At 47.1% G+C, this 21564-nt stretch overlaps 1 protein-coding gene across 1 annotated transcript in view; it reads left to right on the forward strand.

Moving 5' to 3' along the window:
• Positions 1-21564, forward strand: part of DNAH5 (dynein axonemal heavy chain 5) — a 4110061-nt gene that overhangs the window by 2535885 nt on the left and 1552612 nt on the right. Inside the window, exons 37-38 of the mRNA XM_069219645.1 lie at positions 5814-6001; positions 10792-10986. Of these exons, the coding sequence (XP_069075746.1) occupies positions 5814-6001; positions 10792-10986 (383 nt within the window). The remainder of the gene's footprint in view (positions 1-5813; positions 6002-10791; positions 10987-21564) is intronic.

A 21564-nucleotide genomic window follows, 5' to 3' on the forward strand; every position in this document is an offset into this window, starting at 1 on the left:
TGCCATCCCAGACCCCTTCGGACCCAGCGGAATGGTTGGTGAAGGCTTCAGGATGGGAGTGGGGGTGTGAGCGATGGAGGAAATCACCACGATTGATCGTTCCCTTGGGCGCGGAGCCGGTCAGTGGGGTGGACAGTGTACTGCGACACGAAGAACGCCGGCTCTGGTACTGCCTGTGCTGGACACTGACCTGGAGTGGTTAGACGAGAACTAGCCCTTTGGTGACCGTGATGCGGTGAGTTGCGAGAGTGTGAACATCGAGCACTTGTGCTGCTGCCGGCACTGTGCCCCCCCTGTACCCTGTGAATTGGCTGGTGCTTCGGGGGTGTACAACATGGAAAACACAGATCGAGCAAAGGAGTGCAACAAACCCAGATGGACCAATACACTGCCCAGAACACAGGAGGAAGTTTGCAAAAAGATTCCTCTGGTCCCATGGAAAAGGAGGGTGAGCCCACTGGGGTACAAATCCTGGCTGCGATTGAGGCATCTGGTCAGGCGGTGCAAACACAAATTACAGCCATAGCGGTCTATGTCAATCTATTGAGAGCTGACTTGAGGGTAGTGGCAGAACGCTCAATGGCCACTGAGCAACAGGTGACCTGTATGCAGTCTGATATAGATACGCTGAAGGCCTCAGTGGTCACCCTCAAAGTTAAAAAGTGCAAACTGGAGGCAAAGGCTGAGGATGCGGAGGGCAGAGCGAGAAGATGTAATCTCCGAATAGTGGGCTTCCCCAAAGGTCCGGAGGGGGCGAACGTCGAGGCCTTTTTAGAGGACTTGAATACAAATTTTTACCTGCCGCCCCCCTATCATCGGTGTTCGTGGTTGAGAGTACACACAGGGCTTGGCCCCACCTCCACCTCCGGGAGCCCCTCCTAGAACGATTATAGCCAAGATTCTCAACTATAGGGACCGCAACATTATCTTACAGGAGGTACGCAGACATGGATACTCTACCTACGAGAATAACACCATTTGCTTTTTTCCTGACTACACTAGAATGGTGTAGCTCCAAAGACAATCGTTTATAGATGTTAAGCAAAAGTTAAAAGAACTGGGTTATACCTATATGCTGCTGTATTCATCAAAGATGAAAGTTCTCCATTCGGGCCGCTCCCATTTCTTCTATCTCCTGAAGCAGTTTAAGACTGGTTGGAATGGAGTGATGGGTCTGGAACCCTGGAGTCCCCACACGGGGAGAGAAGTGGGAGAAACCGAGGGGCGGAGTAAGTACAGGCCACTGCACGCAGAAATAACAGATGCCGTTGTACCGACCGTGGAGACAGAGTGATAGTACGTCCGGATGGCACCCTGAGTCTTGACCGAAGAAGGCAGGGGCACGAGGAGGCTAGGCTGCTAGTGCAGTCCATCACATCGGAGGCATCCTCACGATCCAGGTGACCGTGTGGCAAGGATAGACTGTCTCCAGATATGGATAATGCTGACACCTGAGGGATCTTGTTTAAAAGATTTGGACGGCGAGAGCTAGACCTGTGTCAGGCTTGGAATTCATGTTCTTCCCTCTTTTTGCTCTCCTTCCTCTTTCTTGCCCCCCCCCTCCTATCTATCCTGCTGCCTTTTGTGCTGGAGGAGCGGGGGTTTGGGACGGCAAATGGACACGGGCGGAGACGGTGTGGTGTATTTACTCTACCCCCCGTTGTTGTTCACGATTAACCCTGTTTTCCTATCTTCTTTTTCTAAACGTAATGTGATGCTTGTTGCAGTTTATGCATTTTCTGCAGCAAATAACTCAGCTATTTCGGTACAGTGTGTGTGTGGTTTGAATAGTTCTGTGTGAGGCGGGAGAGCTGATGCACTGTCTGGACCAGTACCTGGCTATCGAGCAGGGACTGCGATTGTTCTCCCTTTCTACTGGACTCTGGAGAAGATAGCAGGGTGCACACACGGTTTGGGCAGACACTAGTTGTGGGAGGTGTTTACCTAGCGTGGGATGGGGGAGTTGTATGTGGTTCCTAGTTGGAGTTGGAGTTCTGTTTTTGGTACTGTTAATACTGTATGCACTGTAATGAAGAAGTACACGAGACTGAAGGGCAGGGCTGGTCGTGCTGCGGGCATGGGGGGGGGATGGTCGAGAGATGACATGATGAGTGTGAGTCGCACAGATCACGGCAGGTACCCTAACGCGAATAGTTACATGGAATGTGAGAGGGCTGACCTCTTTTGTGAAGCGCTACAGAGTACATACATATCTTAGACGGCTTGGTGTGCATATTGCTCTCCTACAGGAGACGCACTTGTTGGAGAATGAAGTGCAAAAATTACAGAAAAAGTAGCGGGAAAGTTTTGTTCAGCAACATGTTCTTTCTTCGCCAGGGGGGGTGTCTATTTGGGTTGCCCCTGGGACTCCTTTCCAACTAAAAAGACTAGCGGCGGACGTTCAAGGCCGATACATATTCTTACATGGAAAATTAGATGGCCGCGAGCACTGCATTTTAAATATTTACACCCCTAACTCGGATGATGTGGAGTTCTATCAAAGGCTCCAACAAGAATTAATACCTTACACAGGGATGCCCATCATTTGGGCGGGTGATTTTAATTGTGTCTTAGACGGCAGTAACCTACACTTCATAGATGTATGGAGAGAAATTCACCCCACATCCAGAGCATTTTCTTGCTATACCCCTATGAATGGGGCATATTGCAGATTAGGTAGATTTCATCTTGCTAACGATGGCACACTTGATATCCGCCGGGCTGTCTATCAAGTCAGATTCCTATCGGATCATGCCCCCCTGCTATTAGAATGTGAGACACCCACGTCCAAACCGACGATCCCCCTATGGCGATTGCGACCTGAACTACTTGGGGACGCTGAATATAAGAGGGACATGCAGGTGGTGCTGAATGGATATTTTAGTGTGAATTGGAGCACGGCCCGGACCTGTGGCATAGAATGGGAGGCCCTAAAGGTAGTCATCAGAGGCGAAAGCCTTAGTAAATCATACGGTATCAGGAATAAGCTGGACCAGGAAGTTACGCAGGAGGAAGATGTCCTGGCGGCCCTGCAGCATCAAGTAGACAATGAAGTCGCATCGGAGACTGATTGCCTCGTTGTGCGTAGTAGAATAGAAGCCCTTTGGTGTAGGCTGGATAATTATGTCTGTCAGGACTTTAGAAAGTGGCTGTATCACAAGGGGGACTGTTCGGGCACATGTTAGCTATGCTCGTCAGGCGTGAATGCCCATTCCCCATCATCCTATCTCTTCACGGATCTTCTGGAGAAAAGATTTTGGGGCAAGTGCGGGTGAACCTACATCTGCGAGAGCACCAAAAGAATGTATACACTTCACCGAAGAGCGTAGATAGTTCTCAAATGCATGAGTACCTGGACGGACTCCGGCTGCCCCTCCTTACCGAAGCTCAAGTTGAGTTGGAGGGGGAGGTGTTGCTGGAGGAGATGCAGGGGGCACTGGGCGGTATGGCGTCAGGAAAAGCGCCTGGCCACAATGGGATACCAGTTGAATTCTACTGAACATATTCTGCAGTGGTTCTTCCCCGATTGTTGGAAACACTTCATGAGTCACGTAGAGAAGGCCTTTTGCCAACACACATGAGAGAAGCATCGATAGTTATGTTACCGAAACCAAAGAAAGATGTTGAGGACTCGGGCTCCTATAGACCACTGTCCATGCTTAATGTTGATATAAAATTGCTAGCTAAGGTACTGGCAACTCGATTACATCGAGTGGTGACTCATAGAGAGATCAATGTGGATTCTTACCTGGGAGAGGGACCCACATGAACTTATGGCGCCTATCACATATAATGCACAAGACTCATGACTCTTCACTCCGAGCAGCGCAACGGGTGCAACTCCTCCTGTCGCACCGCCGCAACACCGCCAGCTCCATGTGGAGCCGGCTCCCGTGTTGCGGCCGACATCTCCGCTGGGCCTGCGGGCTGAAACTCGGTCTCCGCTCGCCGGCCCAGCGGGGATGTTGAAATGGCCACCGCGGAAGTGCGGCCGCATTGGCGGCCGCGTGGCGGTTACAACTTGGCGGGCGGCAGTTGCCACCCTCCAAAGTTGTAATGAGATCCTTTGTGATTAATGGGGGCCACTCAAGTGGGCACATTTTCCAAGTCGCACATTATTTTCTAGATTAGTCAAATTCTATGCAGATTCATAATTAAAACACATGAATATTTATTGGTACAAATTTAGAGTTCACACACCTCCCCTCGACTGTACCTGCGTGACACAACTTTCCTCATCTTGTCAGCTTTAGGCTCAGGAGTCACTATGGAGTTGAGGAAGAAAGCCTTTGAGATGTCATGCTGGTCATGTGATATATTTGCTGCAGGCTAATTAATATGAAAACTGAAATATTCAGGTGGCAGCCCAGTTAATAGAAACACAAATGAACTTGTCTACCTTTGGCATTTGCATGAGCGGTGAAAAGGGAAAATGTCTGCTGGTCACATATTTGTGATGGCAAAAGCTCTTGGTTCTCAGAGGTCTTGAGAGGTAATTCGTGGATAAGAGATGCTGTAACATTTGTGTCCCAATTCTGAATATTCGCTAAACTAGGAGCTAGATTTGACAAGGTTTTGCCTTGCCCTTGCGCCATTCAAGGGGGCGGGAGGGCGACGCAAAATCTAAATGTGATTTAACAAGCCACGCAAGACAACTTTGTGTGGCCCTGCTTGGCTTGATTAATCTAGAGTAACCCAAGGCAGCGCAGTTGGCGTCCTGCATTACTCTGTGGCAGGGAGGCTTTCCATCGGTGGAGCATGGGTGTTCTCACGCTTCCACCCATATATTCTGATGCATTCCCAGATTTACCAACGCTGGTGGTCCTGGGAATCCGTCAGAAATGTGGGCCTCCACGCAGAGGCGCAACTAGGAGAAATATCTTTATTTCTCGTTTCTTCTTTCTAAGTGTGCTGCATTCTGTAGCACACATAGAAAGAGGAAAATACCCCTGAGGATTGTGTTTGTTAGTAAGGTGCCCCTTCCTGCATAAAAGCAACGCTGCTACAATGCAGGCACCCTTGCAACATGATGCAAAGGTGCCTGTGTTGGTGCTAGGCAGCCAAAAGTGTGCAAGCGCTAGGAAATTACAAGAATGTGCCAAATTATGTGTTAAATTGCGCAATCCTGCCCTTTACTTTTCATGCCACGCAGCAAGATGGCTTCCTGCGCAACATGAAAGATTTTTTAATATGCCCCAAGATTTACAAAGCTTACCAATAACAATTAAAATTGGTATTTGTGTCTTGTAAGAAATTGAACAATTTTTCAATTTGTAATGATTTTTTTCCCAATTATTTAAAAAATCATGAAAAACCTCTCTACTGTTTTCAATTAAACCTCTAATTCTGAATAGAAGCATGAAGTGTAATAAAAAAAATTTAAAAAAAAGAATCTCTACTGACAGTCGGCGCCACTCATATTTGACTCTATGTCCATGAAATGTCCATTCAGAGATGCCACTAGTGCCTGTCAAAGTTGCCAATTTCCATAAAGGGCCAGACTAAATTGTCTGATCTCAGCTATCCTATTGAGACCAACTGGGCATTTTGTATAAAGCATATATGTTTTCTCACAAACCCCAATGCCATTGACACTTCGGTGATGATGAATGAGTAATTTATTTTTGAATCGTGCCATTTGTCATGGACAGAGCTTGGAAAAAATGCTATAGTTTTGGTATTGTAACACCAAGCCTTACGGTGTCCAACGGTAATAGGTTTTTTGTCATTGTTTGATTAAGGATTTACTAAACATACCCTTATGGTTTAAGAAATCTACAAACTGTGTGACGACCCTTTTCTGTTTGTTTTAGGCCTTGCCCAGTCCGGCTCCTGGGGCTGCTTTGATGAATTTAACCGCATTGACTTACCAGTGCTGTCAGTAGCTGCTCAGCAGATTGCAATTGTGCTGACCTGTAAGAAGGAACGCAAAAACAACTTTATTTTCACCGATGGAGATAATGTGGACATGAACCCCGAGTTTGGACTCTTTTTGACTATGGTAAGCATGAACTCTAACACACTTTCTGCACAGTTTCCATAATAAGCAGGGAAAGGTGTAGTTTGGCAAATACTCCTCATCAACGAACATGGTTTGCAGTTGCGGCTTGCGGGGGTTACAGAGAGTGGGGCAGTGCACAGAGGAATATTAATAAAATTAGAAAATACATTTTAAAAAACGTACCTGCACACCACGCCGCGCTGTGCTGCCACTCCTCCGTCTCCTCAGCAGCAGGCAGGCACAGGCTCCCAGCCTGCCCTGCTGCCAGTCCTGAAGCTGCTCAGAGCAGTGTTAGGATTGACTGGGAGCACCCTGTCTGAGTGTTTCGACGCAGACTGGGAGTCTGTGCCTGCTCTCTCCACCCCGGCAACACAGTGCTGGGCTGGAGAGAGCACAGTGCGCATGTGTGTTTGGCCGGCCGACATGCGCACTCCCCTCAGTGCTCGTCATCTCCAATTCCCCGCCCCTTTAACAGCAAAAGGATAATAGATTTATTTTATTAACCTTTCGTTGTTAAAGGATTTGCAGCGGTTGCTGCTGGCGGGGGCAACGCTCCTCGGCCATAGCAGAGGAGTCACCACTGGTGCTTTGTGTTAGATCTGACTTAACAATGCAGCAGTCTGCTGATCTATCGAGTACAATATACATTGGCCCACGCAATGAGTGGGCCAATAAATAGTGCAGTCACTCCTTTTACCACACTTCAGAATTAGGAGTTTAGTGATAAATGTCTGTGGACAGGGGAAATGCCAGATAAATACCGGAATATGCAGATTTTGGTGCAATAAGCCCCAAAATCCATGCAATGCTCTAAAAACTTGTGATAGACAATAATTATCATACCCAATAAATACAGAACACCTCAGTGTCGGATTTAATTATGTGCTATAATAATCACACCAGATTGTAACTAACTCCCAATGCTTTTCATCACCCTCCAACCATTGGCTTGTTTTGGTCAGCTTGCTTGAGCCATTGCTTTGAGAATGCATCAGTCTTATCATAGATCAATCTAGAGGAGTGTTTTAGTCTCACTACCATGCCATGCTATTCCTTAATTCTGCATCTGGCTTTTTCCCAAGCTTCTGTCTCAGGCTCAAATACAAGGCTGACTTTAAGATGGACACTCTGTTTCCTAGTTCCTTTGCTGAGCGGGTACTAGGGACGTAGCTTCAGGGGGGTTGTTTTGGGTGTTGCACCCCCTAATAAAATATTCTGTTGTAAGTAGTTGGGTAAGGTGCTTTAAGTTGGGTATGAGGAGGTGTTTATTGGATACCCCGTAGGACTTTTACATACACATAGAGATAAAAACACACACATAGGGCCAGGTGTACGTATGTTTAGGTTTGCGATTTCCTAATAACAAATTATTGCGATTTGCTATTAGGAAATCACAAACTGCTATGTACTACACTGTTTGCAATTCCCAAATGTGTCGCAAGGGACCGGCCTTATTAATATTAATGAGCCAGGTCACAATTTGCGACTAATTAGTAATGGCCAGTACTCACAGGGATAGTGGCCGGCTGAGGTAATCAGGCCACCATGTCTGTGACTGATTTTTCAATAAAAGCAAAAAAAGCAGATGATGGACGGAATGCTGAACCATCCATTATCTATTCTTTTTGCATTTCCTGCCCTAGGTGATAAGTGTATGCCCAGACGTGGGTCTGTGCTCACTATACCACCAGATGCAAGCTAGCCTGGCTGATGAGGGGTGATAAACTGTTCCCAGGATGCTTTTTTTGGTCCAGGGAGGAATCTAGCCTGGCAGTTCAGGCTAGAATGTTCCCATGAGAAGCATGGTCAAGACTGATTTGCATATGGCTGGGTCCAAACTGGAATGGCATGGCGAGCAAAAAAACTGATGCATTCAACCCAGGTCCGTCACTGGGGATGAATGTTTGATTTGTTCCTCATTCCGTCCATCATCTGTTCAATTTGCTTTTGCAATAAAGCAGTTTTTTTGTAGTGCAGCCTGTTTTCCTTAAAGGAAATCGGGATGCATTACAAAAAGAAAAATGAAAAGTTTTCTTTTCTTTTTTTAATGGTAGGCAGTGGTCCGTGGGACCACTGCCTGCTCTTAAAAAATGTTTGTATCCACAGTCACAAAGGGGAAGGGGTTCTTTGGGGACCCCTTCCCGTTTGCGAATGGGTACCACCAACTTGAAGTTGAACTCGAAGTTGGTGGTAATCTGCAAATGTTTTGCCACTGCATTCCTGGTTGCAAAACATTCCTACATACCAGTGCAACTCGCAAATTAAGAAGGGATGTCCTTGGTACGCCCCTTCCTAATAGCCAGTCTCAAACCCTATGGATTACCAACTTGCAAAATAGGGTTGGTACATGGTACAAGGCCATTTACCGGTCACAAACAGCAAATGTTGCAGTTTGCCACCACTAAATAGCTTTGTATATCTGGCCCATAGTCTCATCTCTGTTTCAAAGGTCTTTAAATTGGTATTTTTCATAATATTGAGTTATAAGTATCCTCACAATCCACACTCCTCTCCATTTCCACTGTTCCTTAAGCATACCTCCTCCTCTGCTTCTCATATAAGGTATTTTAAGCAATGTGATTGTTGGAAAATCTGAAGCCCACACTCTTACTGACAAAGCTCTTGCCCCTGCAGGACAGCCTGACATCTTGATAGTCACCTCAAAGTATTGTGTTATCAACAGTATGAGACACATTCTTGCATGACTACAGGGCAACTATTTCGATTTCAGGCTGTACTGATGTGCAGAAGAAAATGCATCCATGTTTCTAGAGGCTTGCACCTTTTAACTATTTATTTTAATGTGCTCAGCACTACATGGGTCTGCTCTGCGTTTGGTACTGAGTGCAGTGTCATCAGTGGCTTTGTAATTAGTGAACGTTAAAACAGTATATTCCATCCAGGATGTTGGATCTTTTTAATGCCAAGTTGCGTAGCATTATTCTGAAATTTCAAGCACATGGCTTTAAAACAAAGACTTCTGGACATTTGAAGAATTATTAAAAGTACTGTGCATAGTAGATTACAGATGTTCCTCCTTTCACAATGAATAACAATAATTGGCAAAATCTATACATCTGACTTTAATTTGCTGACATTTTCTTTACATATTAAATAAAGCCAGATCAATTTGCTTTGCTAATTCTTGTTTTGTTTTTCATGCTTCACTAGAGATCTGTGTAACTATTGCTTCTTTTGCTTTGATTCTGGGGTGAAATAACTTGATTTAAGGAATGCTTTAGCACAGATGACCTTGGTGAATATTTAATTTAAAAATGCATGGTAGGAGAACTTATTTCCCCCCCAGTAAACATTACAGTAATCTGTACAATGCTGTTTAATCTCCTTTCTTTGCCTTTGCAATTATGAAGTGTCTAAATGGCAGAAACTCGAACGGAGACCTTCTCTGACACAGCTGTTTATCCACATAACTAAAATGTGTTGGAAATGCCCAAGCTACTGTTGGTACTTTCGTTTTTGTGCGTCGGTGGAGTATTCCTGAATTATTTATGTTGTCTGTGCAATTACAGAAGAGGTTCAAACATAAACAGACTTGTTCCTCCTGTCCCAAAATACGTAGTCTGGCCTCAAGTGTTGGGCACGTGATAGAACAGAATCGTAGATGCATCTCCCTATCCTTATGCTTTGCCAATGAGTGTAAAATGTATTTATTAAAAGATGTGAATCACCGAAAAGTGGAGTAAGGGACCCCTTTCTCCCCCTCACACCTCCCCCCCCCCCCCCCCGCCCCACTCCCCACACACACACACAGCATCAGCTAGGGAACTGAGCTTCCCCTGGCGAGTGAGGCACATATTTATACCCTACTACAGACATTTCTGGAATCTGGTACCTGTCCGAGGGTTTCCATTTAAGCAGCACTTTTCCAAACATTATGCCTTGTGTGACAAGGGGCCTCCTTGGGTCACCTCTGAGAGGGGATTTTCTCAAAAGAAGTTTCAAGCATTGACAAGAAGACATGCCATTAGTCAAACATTATGGAAGACAATTCATATGTAATTCGCAGGGTTCAGTGAGCAAGGAATTCGTATTCGGACATAACACTCTGATTGGAGATTTGTTTTTTCTAATTGGGCATGATTGAAGTTTTAAATTGTCAAATAAAATTCTAAATATGTTGATTTTCAATTTCATCAACACTAGTTTAAAATAACAACATATATGTTAAATAGCGACCTATATATATGTGTCGTTATTAAATATTAAAATAACATATATAGCATATATGTACATATATGTAAATACATAAATATATTTACATATACAGATTTACTGAACTAAAATTGCATGAAAATGATTGAGCCAAAGCTTCTTACCTAGATGCTAGTAATCGTGTGCCACTCCAGAGCCCATTAGTTTCAAATAGTATTGCGAACATTTTAATCGCATTCATGGATGTTTTTTTCACATTTGAAAAACATTCTGCAACCTCTAGGATGAAGCCCAATTTGACGAAGAGTATTTGAGGTGGTCTCCCTTGTAAAATCATAAAGCTTAGAGCATTCATTAAAGAAATATTCATTTGTTAGTGGATTTCAATTCGCAGGAATATGTCCTACAGCCTCCTCTGTCACTGTAGAATGGTTTCCGCGTTGCAGTTGAGAGGCACTTATAGGGCATAAGGGGAAGGAAATACTACTTGTGAAAGTTTTTGCATGCCTGATGGATAACGTTTATAATGTCCATGAATTATCCATGAACTTCGTCAAATGAAAATGCGTATAATTTCTGTGCCAGCAGCTTTTCAATACATTTTGTTTCCTGCACAGAATCCTGGCTATGCTGGACGGCAGGAACTACCGGAGAACCTGAAGATAAATTTCCGTTCTGTAGCCATGATGGTTCCAGATCGCCAGATCATCATCCGTGTCAAGCTAGCTAGCTGCGGTTTCATTGACAACATTGTTCTGGCCAGGAAGTTCTTCACCCTCTACAAACTCTGTGAAGAACAACTTTCCAAACAGGTCTGTTATTCATAGTTTTTTTCTTACAATTATAGTTTTACAGAAGATATTGAAAAGCCATATATTTCTAATGTCGCTTGCAGTGAAATTACTGTGACTTATACTCATGTGCAAAACACCCTGTAAGGTGTGAGCCTGCAGCATCTCCTTCTAAAACCTTATTTTGATTTGATCAGTTACGTGATCAGTTACATTCAAAAGAAGCCGACATTTTAGATACATGTATTGACACACGTCACAGATCACGTTTAGGAAGCTGTTATCAATTTCACTATCAACCTCCCTCACTCCTCCTATCTACCTATCTCTCTATCTCTCTATCCCACTATCTAATCTCCCTCACTCTCCACCTCCTCCTATCTTCCTATCTCTCTATCTATTTCCCTATCTATCGATTTCTCTATCTATTTTCTCTATCTACTTCTCTATCTTTCACCCCCTTCCTGCCACCCCCTCTATTACCTATCTTCCTATCCTCTCACTCTACCTCTCACCCTCACCCACCTTTACAACCCCCCCTCCCCTATCTTCACAACCCTACTCCTATCTTTCTCCCTAATCTCCTAAACCTCCTAACACTCACCCCCCTCCACCCTTAAACCCCCCTCCCCCAGCTCTTCTCACTCTACCTGTCCCCCCCTCCCTCGCGCTTTCCCGCCGCGACCTCCTGCACGCCCCCGCCCCCCAGCTCCCATTCGCCCCCAGCTGACCCCTCCCCCCCTCCTACCTCATATGGCGGCCGCTGCGCGACAGTGGTAGCGACCCTTGACCCAAGGGTAGGTCGCTCCCCCTGCCGCTGCAGCTCCTCCAGCTCCTCCAGGTTCCTGAGACCCACCTAACAGTAAGTACCCCCCACCTCCCAGCCCCTCGCTCTGCCCCGCGCTACTCACCCTCTCTCCTGCTCCTGCTTCTTTTCTTCTTTTCTTCTTCTCTGCTCTTCCTCCTCGCTCCTCGTCTGTAATCTTCTGCTGTACTCTTCTTTTCCCCGTCTTCTCTCTTCTTCTCTTCTTCCTCATCTTCTTCTGTGGTCTTCTGCCTTCTGTTCTTCGTTTTCTGTATCTTCTTCTGTGTTCTTCTGTGTTCTTCTGTGTTCTTCTGTTCCCTGTTCTTCCGGTCTTCTGTTCCCTGTTCTTCCGGTCTTCTGTTCTTCTGTTCTTCCGGTCCTCTGGTCTTCTATCTTCTGCCTTCGGCTCTTCTGCCTCCTCCGTCTTCTTCTCCCTGCGCCTGCCCTCCTGCTCCTACCTCATCCCCCTCCCTCACTCGCATCCCCCTCTCTATCTCCCCTATCTAACCCGTTCACTATCTGCCTCCCTCACTCCTCCTATCTACCTATCTCTCTATCTCTCCATACCACTATCTAATCTCCCTCACTCTCCACCTCCTCCTATCTTCCTATTTCTCTATCTATTTCCCTATCTATCGATTTCTCTATCTATCTATTTTCTCCATCTACTTCTCTATCTTTCCCCCCTTCCCGCCACCCCCTCTATTACCTATCTTCCTATCCTCTCACTCTACCTCTCACCCTCACCCACCTCTACAACCCCCCCCTGTCTTCACAACCCTACTCCTATCTTTCTCCCTAATCTCCTAAACCTCCTAACACTCACCCCCCTCCACCCTTAAACCCCCCTCCCCCAGCTCTTCTCACTCTACCTGTCCCCCCCTCCCTCGCGCTTTCCCGCCGCGACCTCCTGCACGCCCCCGCCCCCCAGCTCCCATTCGCCCCCAGCTGACCCCTCCCCCCCTCCTACCTCATATGGCGGCCGCTGCGCAGCGGACGCGCCGCTGGCGCACCGGAGGCGCGCCAGAGGCAAGCCTGTGTGCACCCGTCCGCGCCTGGCCCGCGCCCAGCGCCACGACCCCTGGTCCCAAGCTCTCCCAAGCCCCGCTGATCCGCTACGACCCCACAACCCTCCACGCCCTCAACCCAGGACGCTCCAACACCTGCTTCCAAGCTCACCCCAAACGCACCCATGGACCCTTCGCCTGCAACTCCTGCAAACGCATCTTCCACCACGCTACTACCACGACCACAAGCCCACGCGCCATCAACCACCTCAAGTGCATCCTAGTCAACGCTCGCTCCGTCCACAAACACGCCGTCGAACTCTGGGACCTCCTGGATTCCACAGCACCGGACGTCGCCTTCATCACGGAGACCTGGATGAACGCCTCCTCTGCGCCAGACATCGCCACCTCCATCCCCGAAGGCTACAAGATCTCCAGGAAAGACCGCACCAACCAAGCAGTAGGAGGTATCGCCATCGTCTTCAAAGACTCCATCAGCGTCACCACCTCCACCGAAGACACCCCTCTCGCCGCTGAACACCTGCATTTTCAGATTCGCACCGACCCGAGGACTACCCTCAGAGGATCCCTCGTCTACTGTCCTCCCGGACCACGCGCCCCTTTCAGCGACGCCATCGCCGACTTAATCTCCCCACACGCCCTCGCCTCACCGGACTACATCCTCCTAGGCAACCTCAACTTCCAACTGGAACAAAACAACGACCCCAACACCACCACCCTGCTCGACAACCTCGCCAACCTCGGCCTCAATCAACTGGTGAACACCGCCACCCACATCGCCGGACACACGCTCGACCCTATCTTCTCCGCCAGCAAACACGTCTTCTTCAGCCACACCTCCGCCCTACACTGGACCGACCACAGCTGCGTCCACTTCACATTCCGACGCGAGACCCGCCACCTCCGCACTCAACCCATCCCTCATCGACAGTGGAACAAGATCCCTGAAGAGCAACTCTTCTCCGCACTAGCCGCCAACCAACCCACCCTCACCACCGACCCCAACGACGCAGCCCTCAAACTCACAAACTGGATCTCCAACTGCGCAGACAACCTTGCTCCCCTCAAACCACGCATCGACAGACCAACACCAAAAAACCTCTCTGGTTCTCTGACACCCTCAAAGAATCAAAGAAAACTTGTCGCGCCCTTGAGAAAGCCTGGCGCAAGGACCACACCGCTGACAACATGAACGCCCTCAAGAACGCTACCCGCGAACACCACCACCTGATCCGTGCTGCCAAAAGGAACTTCTTCACCGACAGACTGGACAAAAACAGCCACAACAGCAGAGAATTCTTCAGCATCGTCAAGGAGTTCTCCAACCCCAACGCCAACGCCAACGCCGTCACGCCCTCACAGGATCTGTGCGAATCCCTCGCCACTTTCTTCCATCGTAAGATCAGCGACCTCCACGACAGCTTCGGACACCAGACCCAACCAAACACCACCGAACCCGCACCCCCGGCCATCACCCTCAACAACTGGACCCACATCAACACGGAAGAAACCAAATCCATCATGAACTCTATCCACTCCGGCGCCCCTTCGGACCCTTGCCCGCACTTCATCTTTAACAAAGCCGACGACATCATCGCCCCGCACCTCCAGACCGTCATCAACTCTTCTTTTTCTTCTGCTACCTTCCCCGAATGCTGGAAACACGCCGAAGTCAACGCCCTACTAAAGAAACCTACGGCTGACCCGAGCGTCCTGAAAAACTTCCGCCCCATCTCTCTTCTGCCTTTCCCAGCCAAAGTAATAGAGAAGACCGTCAACAAACAGCTGACCACCTTCCTGGAAGACAACAACCTGCTCGACCCCTCACAAACCGGATTCCGAACCAACCACTGCACTGAAACCGCCCTCATCTCAGTCATAGACGACATCAGAACCCTGATGGACAACGGTGAAACAGTTGCCCTCATTCTCCTCGACCTCTCGGCTGCCTTTGACACCGTCTGTCACCGCACCCTAATCACCCGCCTCCGCTCCACCGGGATCCAAGGCCAGGCCCTGGACTGGATCGCCTCCTTCCTCGCAAACCGTTCACAAAGAGTTTACCTCCCTCCGTTTCGCTCAGAACCCACCGAGATCATCTGCGGCATACCTCAGGGCTCATCACTCAGCCCGACACTCTTCAATGTCTACATGAGCCCCCTCGCCAACATCGTAGGCAAGCACGACATCATCATCACCTCCTACGCCGACGACACCCAACTTATACTCTCCCTCACCAAGGACCCCGCTAGCGCCAAGACCAACCTACAAGAGGGTATGAAGGACGTTGCAGATTGGATGAGGCTCAGCCGCCTAAAGCTGAACTCTGAAAAAACGGAAGTTCTCATCCTCGGCAACACCCCGTCCGCCTGGGACGACTCCTGGTGGCCCACGGCCCTCGGCACCGCACCGACCCCCACAGACCACGCCCGCAACCTCGGCTTCATCTTGGACCCTCTTCTCACCATGACTAAGCAAGTCAACGCCGTGTCCTCCGCCTGCTTCCTCACCCTCCGCATGCTTCGTAAGATCTTCCGCTGGATCCCCGCCGACACCAGAAAAACCGTGACCCACGCCCTCATCCCAAGCCGCCTGGACTACGGCAACACCCTCTACGCCGGGACCACAGCCAAACTCCAAAATCGCCTGCAACGCATTCAAAACGCCTCGGCCCGCCTCATCCTAGACGTACCCCGCAGCAGCCACATCTCTGCACACCTGAGACACCTGCATTGGCTCCCAGTCAGCAAAAGGATCACCTTCCGACTTCTCACCCACGCACACAAAGCCCTCCACGACAAGGGACCGGAATACCTCAACAGACGCCTCAGCTTCTACGTCCCCACCCGCCACCTGCGCTCCTCTGGCCTCGCACTTGCTGCTGTCCCTCGCATCCGCCGCTCCACGGCGGGTGGGAGATCTTTCTCCTTCCTGGCGGCCAAGACCTGGAACTCCCTCCCCACCAGCCTCAGGACCACCCAGGACTACTCCGCTTTCCGGAGACTCCTAAAGACCTGGCTGTTCGAGCAGAGTTAACCCCCCCTTTTTTTCCCCTAGCGCCTTGAGACCCGCACGGGTGAGTAGCGCGCTTTATAAATGTTAATGATTTGATTTGATTTGATCAGTTAGGATGACAAGATCAAGTTCTTAGCCAGACTTTAGAATACCAGAACATCACAGCAAATTTTTGTGGTCATGCCAGAAGCATTAGTACTAAATATCTCCAAAAAGGGCCATGTCAACACCAATCTATCTTATTATGTGCAGTAAAAAAGATGTTATGAGTCAACACTATCATCGACATCTGATGTGTTGCCCGTCCTTATATTTATACTTGTAAGGAAAGCTCTCATCTGCTCCATATACCACGGCTTACTAATAACAGGCTCAGCTAAAGCAAAAGTTTCATTAGATTCATTACAACAACGCTGTGTCACACAGCCAATCTTCTAACTTGGGTAATGGCCCTGATAGCCATGAATGGCTACCATGTCTTTGGCCAATAGCAAGGGCAGTGAACCTTCTGGATAAGGCAGTGAGATCAGCAACATACCCTTGCAAAGCAGTCAGAGGCGTTCGTTCAAAGGGCTTGTGGTTACTTGAATTATTATCTTCCTAATATCTTTAGATTGCACCTATACTAGGACATTACCATGGACCAATGGTAAACATCTCAACGCACGCAAGAGCAGCAATGATTTTTCAAGTTATAGGTGGGATCCAACTGTAGGAGGCTGGACTGGCTTGTAGTGAGTACCAAGGGGTACTTACACCTTGCACCAGGCCCAGGTATCCCTTATTAGTGTATAGGGTGTCTAGCAGCTTAGGTTGATAGATAATGGTAGCTTAGCAGAGCAGCTTAGGCTGAACTAGGAGACGAGTGAAGCTCCTACAGTACCACTAGTGTCATATGAACAATATCATAAGAAAACACAATACACAGATATACTAAAAATAAAGGTACTTTATTTTTATGACAATATGCCAAAAGTATCTCAGTGAGTACCCTCAGTATGAGGATAGCAAATATACACAAGATATATGTACACAATACCAAAAATATGCAGTATAGTATTAGAAAACAGTGCAAACAATGTATAATTACAATAGGATGCAATGGGGACACATAGGGATAGGGGCAACACAAACCATATACTCCAAAAGTGGAATGCGAATCACGAATGGACCCCAAACCTATGTGACCTTGTAGAGGGTCGCTGGGACTGTAAGAAAACAGTGAGGGTTAGAAAAATAGCCCACCCCAAGACCCTGAAAAGTGAGTGCAAAGTGCACTAAAGTTCCCCAAAGAGCACAGAAGTCGTGATAGGGGAATTCTGCAGGAAAGACCAAAACCAGCAATGCAACAACAATGGATTTCCAGACGAGGGTACCTGTGGAACAAGGGGACCAAGTCCAAAAGTCACGACCAAGTCGAGAGTGGGCAGATGCCCAGGAAATGCCAGCTGTGGGTGCAAAGAAGCTGCTACTGGACAGTAGAAGCTGAGGATTCTGCAGGAACGACAAAGGCTAGAAACTTCTCCTTTGGAGGATGGATGTCCCACGCCGTGGAGAGTCGTGCAGAAGTGTTTTCCTGAAGAAAGACTGCAAACAAGCCTTGCTAGCTGCAAGTCGTGCTGTTAGGGTTTTTGGATGCTGCTGTGGCCCAGGAGGGACCAGGATGTCGCCAATTGCATCAGGGGACAGAGGGGGCGCCCAGCAGGACGAGGAGCCCTCTCAGAAGCAGGCAGCACCCGCAGAAGTGCCGGAACAGGCACTACGAAGAGGAGTGAAATGGTGCTCACCCGAAGTTGCACAAAGGAGTCCCACGCCGCCGGAGGACAACTCAGGAGGTCGTGCAATGCAGGTTAGAGTGCCGTGGACCCAGGCTTGGCTGTGCACAAAGGATTTCCACCGGAAGTGCACAGAGGCCGGAGTAGCTGCAAAAGACGCAGTTCCCAGCAATGCAGTCTGGCGTGGGGAGGCAAGGACTTACCTCCACCAAACTTGGACTGAAGAGTCACTGGACTGTGGGAGCCACGTGGACAGAGTTGCTGGATTCAAGGGACCTCGCTCGTCGTGCTGAGAGGAGACCCAGGGGACCGGTGATGCAGTTCTTTGGTGCCTGCGGTTGCAAGGGGAATATTCCGTAGACCCACAAGTGATTTCTTCGGAGCCTCTAGTGCAGAGAGGAGGCAGACTACCCCCACAGCATGCACCACCAGGAAAACAGTCGAGAAGGCGGCAGGATCAGCGTTACAGAGTTGCAGTAGTCGTCTTCGCTACTTTGTTGCAGTTTTGCAGGCTTCCAGCGCGGTCAGCAGTCGATTCCTTGGCAGAAGGTGAAGAGAGAGATGCAGAGGAACTCTGATGAGCTCTTGCATTCGTTATCTAAGGAATTCCCCAAAGCAGAGACCCTAAATAGCCAGAAAAGAGGGTTTGGCTACTTAGGAGAGAGGATAGGCTAGCAACACCTGAAGGAGCCTATCAGAAGGAGTCTCTGACGTCACCTGCTGGCCCTGGCCACTCAGAGCAGTCCAGTGTGCCAGCAGCACCTCTGTTTCCAAGATGGCAGAGGTCTGGAGCACACTTGAGGAGCTCTGGGCACCTCCCAGGGGAGGTGCAGGTCAGGGGAGTGGTCACTCCCCTTTCCTTTGTCCAGTTTCGCGCCAGAGCAGGGCTGAGGGGTCCCTGAACCGATGTAGACTGGCTTATGCAGAAATGGGCACCATCTGTGCCCATGAAAGCATTTCCAGAGGCTGGGGGAGGCTACTCTTCTCCTGCCTGAACACCTTTTTCCTCTCTCTGAGGAAGTCCTTTGTTCTGCCTTCCTGGGCCAAGCCTGGCTGGACCCCAGGAGGGCAGAAACCTGTCTAAGGGGTTGGCAGCAGCAGCAGCTGCAGTGAAACCCCTGAAAAGTCAGTTTGGCAGTACCCGGGTTTGTGCTAGAGACCCGTGGGATCATGGGATTGTGCCAACAATGCCAGGATGGTATAGAGGTGGCAATTCCATGATCTTAGACAAGTTACATGGCCATATTCGGAGTTACCATTGTGAAGCTACACATAGGTAGTGACCTATATGTAGTGCACGCGTGTAATGGTGTCCCCGCAGTCACAAAGTCCAGGGAATTGGCCCTGAACAATGTGGGGGCACCTTAGCTAGTGCCAGGGTGCCCACACACTAAGTAACTTAGCACCCAACCTTTACCAGGTAAAGGTTAGACATATAGCTGACTTATAAGTTACTTAAGTGCAGTGTAAAATGGCTGTGAAATAACGTGGACGTTATTTCACTCAGGCTGCAGTGGCAGGCCTGTGTAAGAATTGTCAGAGCTCCCTATGGGTGGCAAAAGAAATGCTGCAGCCCATAGGGATCTCCTGGAACCCCAATACCCTGGGTACCTTAGTACCATATACTAGGGAATTATAAGGGTGTTCCAGTATGCCAATGTACATTGGTAAAATTGGTCACTAGCCTGTTAGTGACAATTTGTAAAGAGAGAGCATAACCACTGAGGTTCTGGTTAGCAGAGCCTCAGTGCGACAGTTAGGCATCACACAGGGAACACATACCTATAGGTCACAAACTTATGAGCACTGGGGTCCTGGCTAGCAGGGTCCCAGTGACACATAACAAACATACTGAAAACATAGGGTTTTCACTATGAGCACTGGGCCCTGGCTAGCAGGATCCCAGTGAGACAGTGAAAACACCCTGACATACACTCACAAACAGGCCAAAATTGGGGGTAACAAGGCGAGCAAGAGGCTACTTTCTCACACCAACCTGTTCAGAAGTGCATGTGTATAGTAAATGCGATTTGGGAATTTGAAATGAAGCAGCTGGTGCCTGTAATTCATAGAAACAGCTTTTGTTTGTGTGCAACAGGAACACTAGACCTTATTTCAAGCTCAATACCTAAACTTGCTCCCCAGTGCATTTTTTAAGGGATGTACCACTCTCGTACCAAGTGTGCAATTCTGACAATGGCTCATAACTAGAAAGTTCATCAGAGGATGTGGTGAATGACACATCTTGCAGTCTGCCACACCCTGAACATCTAGAGCTGTGACAGGTTGTATAGTTATAAAGTGATCAATGGAGAGAAATGGCACTTTTGGATCAGTCCTCTACATTTTATTATTTTACTGACCACTATGTCCTGTGTCAAGAGTAGCCATGGGCTATTCAAAAGTATAAGGGCTGCTGAGTAAAGCATCGGGTGCCCCACGTTCATACTCTTTTTTCAAACTTTATTGCGTTTTCAATATGGTTTTAACATTGTGTTCAGCAACAGTGCAATAGCATCATTACATAATTGTGATAATCTTATAGTTGATATAATCTGATTTTAATTCATGTGCAGAATTAAGGATTGATGTATTACCTCTGGAATATATCAACTACATATTTCCTCTTGAATTGTAATGATACTGATTAAATGATCTTAGAATAAACTGAACTCTAACACAACAGTCAATTTGTAACCTATGTTTCATTTTGACTTTTGTAATCCTGTCAAAATAAACAATTTGTGTTAGTTACTGCAGGTGTGCTATACTTAACTGAACAACAGAGTTATTGGCATACTTAAGAGTACAATGTAAAGCATCTGAAATAGGGGTGAACTGTAAAGGTTTACAAGTTACTTGCACCACAGTAAATTGCAATATGCTCAGCAGAAATCTCAGTTTGCTACTCTCCTAATTTACTCCAATGGAAAACCTTTCCGGCAAAGCTGTGGGTTTCATCATTGTCCTAACATTGACTTAATACCCTGAACAATATTTTAGCTACGAGTGTAGATTAATTATAGTCTGGTGATAACCAGAGCTTGTTTCTGGTTAAACAAAGACCTTCTAATCTTTGCTTTTGCCTTCAGCTTCTTTATTGTTTAATTGCTACTCTATTGTCACTTTCTAATTTTCTGCTTTTGTTTCATTTTTGCCATGTCTGTATCTGTTTTTCTCTAATGTGACTGTCTTATTCATTTATGTATTTTAATTTATTTATAATTCTGGATTTTCCAATGTAACCCTGGTTTTCTTTTTCGCATTAACCAGTTGTCTATTACATCTCAATTTCCATGTGATTTTTTAACTTTTATCCTTATACACTGCTTTTCCCTTTCTTCTTTCTTTTGCTGTCCCTTTTCTCAATCCATCTTCTTTTCCTGGGTTCTTCGCCTTTTATTTTCCTTTTCATTTTTATTCGTGCCTTTTGTACGATTTTTGTTTGATGTTTAAATGATAATTTTTAAATTTCGATTATTTCATCTACTTTCCTTTTAAGCCCTTAACTTTCACAGTGCAATTCTTTCTAGTTCCTTCAATTTAACTTCAATATTATAATTAATATTTATTGCTTTACTTCTTAATATTATTTACTTAGTTGGCTTTTGTACGAACGTGATACTGTCTTTCTAAATATAATAATTTTTTTATGTTCATTAATTTCATTCTTAACTTCATCACCAACTGGTCTTTCATGATTTTCATTGCTTACACGCTTGAGTATTTATTTTCTGACTGCTACTATGCTTTATTTTCGGATCCACATCCTAAAGGTACCCTTCCCTATCTTTCAGATTCATTTTAAATCCATTATTTATCTTTAGCTTTTAAAAACAAAGTATGTTTGTTTTCTTGGTTTATTGGATCAACCAAATTTGCTTCATTTCAACCTATGTATTGTTTTCTTCTTTTGTTAATTACTAGACTGTTTTCTCACACATTCCTCCCATTGCTTATAGGACTTTGGCTTTTG

Source organism: Pleurodeles waltl, chromosome 2_2, assembly GCF_031143425.1.
Source record: "Pleurodeles waltl isolate 20211129_DDA chromosome 2_2, aPleWal1.hap1.20221129, whole genome shotgun sequence".
Lineage (NCBI taxonomy): Eukaryota > Metazoa > Chordata > Amphibia > Caudata > Salamandridae > Pleurodeles > Pleurodeles waltl.